An 11,456-nucleotide genomic window follows, 5' to 3' on the forward strand; every position below is an offset into this window, starting at 1 on the left:
TAATCGGTGATGGTAAAGGTCTTTCTATCAGCCATATTGGCAAAGCTACTTTAAACACACCCACTAAGCATCTAAATCTTGACAATATTCTTTGTGTTCCTCAAATGAAGAAAAATTTGGTGTCTGTTTACCAGTTATGTGCTACAAATAATGTTGCAATCGAATTCTCACCCTTTGATTTTTATGTGAAGGAACTTTTAACGGGGAATCAAATTCTCAAAGGCGTACCTAAGAATGGAGTTTACGAGTCGCCAGTGTCATCTACACTCATTGCTTGTTCGACAAATTTTCCAGCATCGTCAGTTTCGTCCATCAATTGGCATGCACGATTAGGACATCCTGCATCACCAATTGTCAAAGTTATGTTAGAATCTTCTAATTTTTCGTCAAAATCTGTCAATTGCAATTTACATTGCACTCTTGTTTAATTAATAAGAGCCACAAATTACCTTTTTCAAAATCATCTCTTTCTTCTACCAAACCTCTGGAAATCATATTTTCCGATGTCTGGACATTTCCTGCATTATCCATATGACAATTTCAAATACTATGTAATTTTTGTTGACCATTACACGAGATATACTTGGTTTTACCCACTTAAAGCTAAAACTGAGGTTAAAGATGTATTTCTTCGTTTTAAGAACCTTGTATTCTGATAATGGTGGAGAGTACATCGCTTTAAAAGATTTTCTAGCCATGGCTGTAATTTCTTTTCGGACTACTCCACCACACACTCCATAACACAATGGAATTTCAGATTGAAAACACATGCATATTGTAGAAACTGGGCTTACTTTACTTTCTCATGCATCTATTTCTATTAAGTTTTGGTCACATGGATTTTGCACTGCTGTCTACCTTATAAATAGAATGCCCTCACCCAATCTCAACATGGTCAGTCCGTATACCCACCTATTTAGACACAAACCAAACCTGTCCCGCCTTCGAGTGTTTGGTTGCCTATGTTATCCATGGCTCAGGCCATACACTCAACACAAGCTTGAATCTAGATCTAAACCATGTCTATTCCTAGGTTACTCACCCTCTCAAAGTGTCTACCATTGTTATGACTTTTCTACTGGTCGATTATATGTGTCTCGTCATGTCAAATTCATCGAGTCGGTTTTTCCATACCAAGAATTGTCAAAACAGCCAGTTCACTTACCTGATTACTCAGCAGCTCTCTGGATACCTCCTGTCCTCTCTGTGTCTATCCCAGTGCCTGAGTTTTCAGCTCCGTCTCCACTCGTAGCTTCACCTGAAATTGTTAATCCTGTTAATTCAGTTCCTGCAGTTACTGGTGACTTCATGCAAAACAATCTTGAGAATGTGCTGACTTATCTTTGCCGCAAGCCGCTGTCACACCTGCTGCAACCTCACTATTGCAGTCGTATATTCAGGACGAGAATGTTGCTATATCAGCTCTTCCACCACAAGCAGTGGACAACCAGGTTCAAAACTCACATAATATGGTCACACGTGGCAAGAATAATATCGTCAAGTCAATTCATATCTATGTTTATCGACTCAACTGCAGACCAGCCTTGACTTTGAACCTACAACAATCACACAAGCACTTAAACATTCGCATTGGAGACAAGCATGTGCAGAAGAATTTAACGCTTTAATAAAAAATAGTACCTGGACTCTCGTTCCACCAGAAAAAGCACACAATGTTGTTGGCTGTAAATGGGTTTTTTCGGGTGAAAAGGAACTCAGATGGCACAATTCATCGCTATAAAGCCAGATTGGTCGCCAAAGGCTTTCATCAACGACCTGGAATTGATTTTCAAGAAACATTCAGTCCAGTTGTAAAACCTACAACCATTCGTATTGTTCTTACTCTTGCCCTTACAAATGGTTGGTCTCTAAAGCAACTTGACATGAATAACGCATTTTTACAAGGACCCCTAGCTGAAAACGTCTACATGCCACAACCGCCTTGTTTCATGGATTCCGACAATCCTACCTATGTCTGTCATCTCAGAAAAGCTATTTATGGCTTGAAGCAAGCTCCACGAGCCTGGTACCAAGTCTTGCGGCAATTTCTTATTGATACCGGATTTAAAAACTCTTATTCTGATGCCTCTCTATTTATCCTTAACTCGGATGCTGGTACTATTTTTCTCGTGGTCTATGTCGATGATGTTATTATCACAGGAAGCAACTCTCCACTGATTGAAAAATACATCACTCTCCTAGCTGCTAAGTTTTCTATCAAGGACTTAGGGACTCTACATTATTTTCAAGGGATTAAAGTTATTCCGAATTCTAATGGTCTGCTTCTATCTCAAAAGAAGTATATTCAAGATCTACTTCATCATACACATATGACAGACTCACGCCCAGTATGCACACCCATGGCCAGTTCATCGACTCTGACACTAAATTCAGGGCAGACACTATCTGATTCTACAAAATACAAGAAAATTGTGGGAAGTTTACAATACCTGCTGCTCACTCGTCCGGATATTGCCTTTGCTGTAAATAACCTATCTCAGTTTACTCACTCTCCGACAACCGATCATTGGCAGGTTGTGAAACGCCTCCTGCGTTATCTTGTTGGTACCATAGATGACGGTATTCAGCTATACCGAGCTTCGAAATCCAGTCTTCATGCTTTCACTGATTAGTCGACATCTCAGTTGCTGCAAGCCTATTCTGATGCCGATTGGGCAAGTGACAAGGATCATTTTTAGTCAATGGGCGCCTATATCATCTTCCTCGGGCGCAATCCAATTTCTTGGAGTTCGAAGAAGCAGAGGTCCGTTGCTCGTTCTTCAACTGAGGCGGAATACAAATCCGTTGCTAATATTGCTGCTGAGCTTAATTGGATTTGTAATTTGCTTGCTGAACTCAATCATCATCTTCCTCGTGCACCCGTCATTTACTGTGACAACGTGGGTGCGACTCAGCTCGCTTCGAACCCAGTTTTTCATTCGCGTATGAAGCACATCGCCATCGATTTTCACTTCACTCGTGACCAAGTCCAGGCCGACGCTCTTCGGGTGTCTCATATCTCTGGCGATGATCAAACGGCGGATACCTTGACGAAGCCTCTGCCAAGAGCTCGATTTGAGCTGCTGAAGTTCAAACTTGGGCTGCGTAGACGCCGGCCTGTTTGAGGGGGAGTAATAGCATATGGGCTTTAGCTCAAATCACATCCACTAAACCCAATCCAATTCACCAATTCATGACTCAGTTGTTGTATTATTCTATTCCTATCTGTATTAGAATTTGCATTAGATATAATCCTTAACTAATTAGATATTATAATTGTATTATAAATTCACCTCTCTTTATATATAAAGGAGATATCTTGCTATTGAATAAGACACATTATTCTACCTTAACACTCAATTATATCACTCAAGTTCAAGTTAAAATTTAGTTTTAAATATTTGATCTTTTATTAACTTATACAGTATTGTTGGAGACAATGAACCGCTGATAAAGAATAAGAGCAATAGCCTCAAGATACTCGATTTCTTCAAAACATGCCATACATTAGTTTCCTTTAAGTTATTTTTTAATTTTTCTATTCTACCAGTTTTTTAAACTTTTTTGTATGTTATCTTTCATTTTTTTTCCATCATAATTTGGTTCTTTTTTATGCCCGTTGTTGCTACCTTCATTTATTTTTAGTCTAAAAAGAGGGATTTATTCTTATTGATTAATAGAAGTAGAGACTGCAATTGATATATGGTTGCTATGGTTGAGTACCAAAAACTATTTTGCCACCTCCTATTTTTCTATCATAAAATTATTAAATAAAGATTTTTTCATGCATTCAATTAAAGTCATTATCCTATTTTAATTTTGTTAGAATTAAATTCATCTGATTTGATTTATAAGGTATAATTTCTTAGTAATGTAGTTGACATACAATTCTTTATACCAAATACAAAAATATCCAGAATTTTTTTGCATATGCATTCTTTTTTATAGGTGCAATAATAAATAATAAAGATAATGAATAATTTAATTTTGAAATCTAAGCATAAGTTCTTGAATAATATGTTAAGAAAATCATGGACAACGTCCGGATACTACGCTAGTATATTGTAAATTTAAGGATGGCCGGATTTAATTCAGTGAACTTCTTTTTCTGTTTTTTTATCTAACAATTCAGTGAAATTTGATCATTATACAGTAAAAAATCTCCTCAATTCGTCTATAATTTTTTAATCATTATACACTTAAAAATGTTTGATTAGTTTCACTATAATTTTAAATTATCATTGATCATTCTGAGATTTAAATTCTACCCTTAAAAAAAAAACAAATTAATTCTAGATTTCTCATTGTTCGGCATTCTAGATTTATCATTGCTCTTTGGCACAACTCAATTTTTAATCATGCGTATGTCCCATTTTGAAGTTAATGTTCTATATAGATGGCCGGGTGCGGTTTATTGCATATAAGAATCGAAAAGAAAATGACGACGACAATTTTCTTGAATTAGTTATTGGAATTCAATATTACATAAGAGTAGACCATGCTAGATCTTGTCAACTTGGCGTAATATATTCCATATTTTTTTTATCTGTTCTATTCTTTTTAATTCAATTTGATCATGTGATTTGCAATGGTTAATCATAGTAGTATAATTTTGTGCCAATCATTGTCATCAAGTATTATGTATTTTGTTGACTGCTTAATTGAATTACGCGTCGTCGTCTCTAATATTCAACGATAAGTACTAGAATAGTAAAGAACCGGTGGGAAAGCTAGGTCTATTTATAGGAAGAGGGGGAAATAAAAAATGACTTATGACACAAGATACTTTAAGAAAAATGTTATTACTAATATTAAAACTGGGTAACTTTATTAAATTAACAGCAGTACATCCAGCTGAATTACATCAGCTTCATCAAACATGAGCGACAAAGATAATATTACGAGCAAGTTCACATCTTATAAAAAAACAAAAATTCATAAAATTTCAAGATCGAAAATAGGATAGTCGTCCAACAAGTAATCTGTATCGATCATCGAGGCTATGAAATAATTTTCCATGTAGAAATTATCAGGGAAAAATGGCTCGGTCCAAAAATGATCTCCAATTATTGGTTCCTCAAATATTGGCTCGAAGAAAGCATCATCGAATATAAGCTCTTCTGTTTTATTAAAAGCCGCTGCATTAATATTAGAGGTGGCTGAGAATAGTTGATCATACACCGTTGGTTGTGGGGAAAAAATATCTGCAAAATTTTGATAGTCATGATGATCACCATTACTTGGGTTTGAATTAGGTGATCCTTGTTGTTCAATGCCAACAAATTCTGGAGATGAATCAGCAGGAAGCTGGTGTTCTGGAGAGAAGTTCGGTGTGGGTACACCACCATGTGCGGTGGCTTGCGCCGAGTTTTGCTGCCGCACGCGCCTCTTGAGAGTGGTGTGCCAATGATTTTTAATCTCGTTATCTGTTCTGCCTGGCAAGTGTGCAGCAATGGCAGACCATCTGTGTATTATCAACGAATTAATCACTATAATGTTTTTTAAACATAATTTAATTACTAAGCTCGACAATCTTTTTAATAAGTGTTAAATCAATTGACACCTGATGTAAGTATTTTATACTTACACTGCATCTTACACCATTCTATATATTTCAACAAACATATGATTAAGATTAACTTGGCAAGGAAATGACATAAAGCACATGATGCCCTGATCTATAGGGATGATTTTGATGTTATCATGTTAGGCACTCATTTTCTAAAATAAATGGTGCAAGTTGTGCATATTTAGTTTGATCACATGTACCTGGGTATCAATCGATTAATCCTATGGTATGCATGTTATTTGCAATAGTTTTGCAGTAAGATTGATTTACTCAATAAATTAATTTTAGTTATCAAATTCATTCATTTATTAGCATTATATGAGATGTACCTGTTTCCCATGCTTGCATGTAACCGGATGATGGTTTCTTCTTCTTCCATGGTGTAATTTCCTCTTTTGATGTTAGGCCTCAGGTAATTCAACCATCTTAGCCTGCAACTCTTCCCACACCTTGCTAGACCTAATTAAACCGATAATGAACCAACATGTTAATTATATATGATAACATTATATAACACATATACTATTTGCCCTAGATTCATTCATAATGGACATTAACAAATTTATGAAAAACTAAAGAAGTAATCTAAGAATTGAAAGGAAAAAAAAAAATCAATGAAGACGATAATATATTACAACTTACGAAAAGAGAACTAATATTGTTCAGTTAACCCTAAATGCTATAAATTCAACATTTGTAAGATTAGCTAGCTATAGACTTGTTATATCCTCTTAGTAACTTAAGTCTTTATAGAAACTAAATTCTTGAATGACATTAATGAAATAAAAGCTCGATCCATTGATTTGTCACTTAGCATAACTTCAAACTGATTATTAAATCCATGTCTTACCAGCAAACTTGGGAAGCTGGCGCCAATTCCAACAACCATACCTAGTAACATACTCTATAAGCTTTCTGTCTTCTTCAGGAGTCCATGTTCCTTTTTTAAGCCCTGAAGTCAAATCTCGACTTGGAGTTCTCACCATTTTCTCTCTCTCACACCAGTACACTATAATTTCTCACTCTAAGTCTTGCTTCTTTTTTCAGGTTTGATTCAAATTATAGATTTCAACTATGACTATATTTATAGTCTTCCAAAGACTTTAACCATTGAATCCAAAAACGTGTTACATGGACGCGTTATGGAATAATTGTCGTTTTCATCCAAAACGACCTAGAGTGCATCTTAATTAGATTAAATTAAAACTAAGGAGAGACTCTCTCTACCTCTAGCTAGTACTTAACTAGTATACACAATATGTGGTAGATCGAAACAATATTTAATGAGCCAACATGGAGTAGTCAGGCAGTCTCTACTAGTATTTATGTTTCCACGAAGCATGTAACATTATATTATATAGTTAAATTAATAAAGTCGTAATTTAATATACATGTGAGCAGTGACTCATTATAGTATGGTACAGTGCCTTCAAAAAAAATTACAGTATTGTACAGTGTTTCTGGTTAAAATAACTATAATGAGGATCATTAACCGAGTATTACCACATCACTGCATATAGTCATGGTTGACCTTGTTGCATTTTATATTATTATTTATGTGTTTTTATAAAAAAAAATAATATATAGTCAGTTATGTGAATTTTATTAAAAAAAAAATTTGATTGTTGAATCTTATTAATTAGTTGTTCACTTTTTCGCCCAAAAATGTATGTATGTATAATAATAAAGGGGATGTTATATATCAAACACATAATAAGTTGATCGTTCTAGCACTAATAAAAAAGGTAGACGGACCGTTCAATTATTTGTTCAATCATCAAGTCTAAGAAACAATTTTAGAGTATATGAGGAAAATAGTTAAATATATGCAGTGGCGCTCGATCGAACTCATGTGGTCAGGACTATTCTAATTTCTAAGGTCATCATGTCCAAAAATTTTAAAATTTGCGAAATAGGTTTTTTAATCTTAAAAATGTTTTATTAGTTAATTTAATTTTTCTGATGATATCTTTATCGTCACTCTAAATTTCATATTAAATGTAAAATATATCTTTTAACATACAGGAAAAAAAAAGGTTTTATTTTGCGCAGCAGGTGAAAAGGATTATATCCCGCATAAAATTATAAATATACGCCTAAACTCTAAAAGATCGACATAAAATAAGGAATTCTGGGTTAGGTAAATGTATATACATTTTTCGGAAAAAATATTCCCGAGAATGTTTATTTAATTATAGTGAGGATTTGATTGGAAATATGTGAAAACTTTACGGATGATATGGGGACTTGCTTTAAAAAAATTCCGTTATATGAGGTCTTAATTGTTCATTTATTTTAAAGAACTCATTACTCATTAATTGGTCTTAATTGTTGGACTGTTGTCCGAAGAGGGATGGGAAGACTGCTATTAGGCTCTCAAGCCTGAGGGAGCACTTGGAGCTCCATCGCCACAATGTTCATATTTTAGACGAGGAGGCACTACAGAGGGCGCGATGTCACGTTGCCTTCTTACTTGCTGGTTGTTTCTTCCGAGATAAAAGCCAGAACAAGATAGATGTGTTCTTATTACAGTTGTTAGAAGACAGCGGCTTGCGGTAGGTTAAGTTGGGGCAGCGCCGTGCTTACCTACACCTACCGCGCATTGTGCGATTCTGCCCTTATTGGAGAGCATTATACGAATATGTGCGGGCTACTCGTGCAATCATGGGCATGGATGAGGATTCTGAAGGTCAGACCGAGATTTTGTCGAGGACATGTGGCACCGGTTGGTGTGCCATTAGCTGTACAGTAAGTTTACGTACATTTAAAGTTATAACTAAATTCATGATTTATTTATTTCTTTCTTTATGGTTTATGGCGTACAAATTACCGTACTTTTTTTTACGCAGGTGGACGAGACCTTTGTCTAGAACGAATATTACAAGCCACGTCCTTCTGGCTTACAAAGACCAGTTGTCCATGATGACTCCATCGCAGGTATGTTATTATCGATGACCTTGTTTATTTTTAAATTTTTTTTTGAAAATATAAATTTCTTTTAAACAATTACTTTCGTCATTTTGTTTTAGTTCCTTTGGACACCCTACGCCGAGTACATTCACACTCTATCGGATGGATACCGTCAGGGGTGCACATTTGGAGGTCCAGGACATACCTCCACTATTACTATATTGTTGAGGGACACTACCCCGACAAGGTCATGCGGTAGTTTGGATACCTACAAGTTATTCCGGGATATTGTTTAAATGAGACTCAGAGGTTGCACGGAATAAAAAGGTCGGGTAAGCATAGGAATTGGGAACATGACCATGCTATTTACGTTTGTGAGTGGCACAGTCGGACTAACCGTGTATGCAAGGGTACCCATGTAGCTTACTCGGATGCCCTGCCTCCTTATCGGTCTTGGTATAGTAGTAAGACCGTCTGGTTTGTTCAGGACCCCAGCCATAAGCCAGATATAGGAGGTTACCATGGCCACACGGATTCAGTGCATGCCCTGGTGCGTACGAATTATTTCTCATGCGCCATTTGTTGAACGATTTGTATTCAAAAATGTTAATTCACTATTTATGTTCCTCGTGATCGAATTGCAGAGCGACGAGTAGAGCCACCTGATGCAGTGGACGTGCAACCTGCAAGACGAGTATAAGGATAATTAGTATCATCATCAGCATGTGCAGAATTATGGGGATATATTGACCAGGATCAGGGACTTGTTGGAGGCGACTGATTTGCCGATCCAGGACCAGAGCGTAGTCCCCATTCAGGGCATCGTACATGTCTATCCCAGCCAGGATTACGTACCTCCCCAGCCGAAGCCATAGTTGCGGCGGACCGAGAATCAGGTGTTGGGGAGCGGTAGACGAGCCAAAGAGCCCTCACCCTAAGTACCTCCTCCTACAGCACATGCGGGATCTGATCGTCATGCAGGATCCTCTCATCATACAGGATCTGGTCATCATGCAGGATCTGATACTTAGGCAGAACCCTCTCATCATGCAGGATCCTCCCGTCATTCTGCATCCTCTCATCATTCAGGGTCCTCCCATCGTACAAGATCTTATGTGCATGCACCATTGAAGAGCGATGTCTTGTTTTCTAGACATATGAACATGAGGTACCAGGAGATTATAAACTGCCAGACATTTACTTTCGATGATTTAGCGGATGCCACTTCATTATTTCAGCAGTTCGCACATAAGGTCACGGGCTTGGATGTTGCAGGGTCCTCCATGGCTGTAGATCCTGTTGGTCCTGCACATCCTATAGAGTACAGCTTCGATGGTCTTTGGGCTAGTATACCGCAGCAGCAATAGTTGACCACTTTCGTGCCTTAGCCTCACTCACATGATGGTACAATTCATATGGGCTTAGGCATCAGGTCGAGTTCGGGGATTGTCGACACATCCACCGCCGGGGCAGCCTCCATTGCTGAGTTCTCAGGGCAGCTTGGAGGTCATTCTCTCCATGGTAAGTATATACATTTCCATGAATGTTTGTAATACATTTATATTGTACACATAGTGTTATTAATATACTGTTATTGATAAATCTAATTGTTTCAAATTACCGTAATTCTCAGATACTCAGACTCATGGTCACGCACCATCTGTGGAGGAGATAAAGCTGCAGCGACAACATCATATAGGTCGAGGTCAGAGGAAGAGAAGGGACAGTTGGCTATACCCTTGAGCTAGTATCTTCTACTTACGAATAGATTGTATACTGTCGAGTACTACTTTATATTAGTTAATTATTATATATATTTTCTACCGTCACCGTCACCATCACCATCATCATCATCATCATCATCATGAGAGTCGTCGTCGTTGTCATCATCATCATTGTCATCATCTTCATCATCATTATCATAGTCATCATTATCGAAAGGCGCATTACCTTGAAGTCCATATGGGTCGTGCAACATATTCAATGCCAATCTATCGCCAGTGTATGAGTCAACGGGCATTTCCTTCTGTCGTGGTCTCTCGCATTGCAATTACTACACCCTCATGGTTTTTGTCCTTTCCTGTTGGTGTAGTCCATCGCGCCCAAATGTCGTCTGTTAACTCTTTTGCGACCCCGACCGGTATGATGAACCATTCGACTGTCATCTGGTAGAAGCAAGTAATCGGATTCGGGCCAGTAATTTGGTAGAGGACCAAAAACACCACCGAACTGTTGTCTCCAATTATCTCTTGTATAGCAACGATGAACGAGATCTAGACGACGGACATTGAGTACCTTCGCAACGGTCATTGCATGAGAACGAGGAATCCTGTAGGTGTCCCACTATAGACATGTGCATGAACCCAATTCAAATCGAACAGTATGTTCACGGTGGAGATCTGACACTTAATGTATTTCCTGGAGCATTTGGATATAACGAGACTTCGTACTGTCTGGCACATATCTTGTTGGCATCGAATGTCTCCGTCGGTATCGGTGCAAGCGCCTGGCTATGTCTATTTATTTTCGTCAGCTCTTCAACAAACAACACCATAGCTTTTGCGTGCGTGGCCTGAACGAATGTCCTGATCGGCAAGAAGCGGTCACCTCTGAGAACGTTATTGTAACTCTCCGCGTCGTTCAACGTAGTTATGCCCCATCGGTGGAATCCGTCTAGGAACAATGTCCACTTCTGAAGGGGAATACGTTGCAGATACGTAGATGCGGCCTGACTCGTGTCTGTAAGATCTTTCCATGCCTTCATATATTTAGTCTCATCAAACTCGGTATTCACGGCCCAACATAAGCCAAATAATCATTTTTTTAGGACGTTTGACAACATATTGGCACGAACGTGCTTCATGCAGTACCTATGTAGATGCAATAATTAATTCATGGATTAATTTGAATTTAAAATTACAATTACAGTGGTGTAAGCATTACCTGTGAACTCTCCAGTTTGGAAATTTTCTATCGA

At 37.6% G+C, this 11,456-nt stretch overlaps 1 protein-coding gene across 1 annotated transcript; it reads right to left on the reverse strand.

Annotated features, from left to right (window-relative positions):
- Positions 1–4,935: 4,935 nt before the first annotated feature.
- Positions 4,936–6,555, reverse strand: LOC139883420 (transcription factor MYB8-like). Its single transcript, XM_071867598.1, has 3 exons — positions 6,420–6,555; positions 5,899–6,028; positions 4,936–5,464 (listed from the first exon to the last, which is right to left on the reverse strand). Exons 1-3 carry the CDS (start codon positions 6,553–6,555, stop codon positions 4,936–4,938), a joined length of 795 nt encoding a protein of 264 aa, XP_071723699.1.
- Between the last annotated feature and the right edge of the window lie 4,901 nt (positions 6,556–11,456).

The sequence above is a fragment of the Rutidosis leptorrhynchoides genome, unplaced genomic scaffold (assembly GCF_046630445.1).
Source record: "Rutidosis leptorrhynchoides isolate AG116_Rl617_1_P2 unplaced genomic scaffold, CSIRO_AGI_Rlap_v1 contig395, whole genome shotgun sequence".
NCBI classification, from domain to species: domain Eukaryota; kingdom Viridiplantae; phylum Streptophyta; class Magnoliopsida; order Asterales; family Asteraceae; genus Rutidosis; species Rutidosis leptorrhynchoides.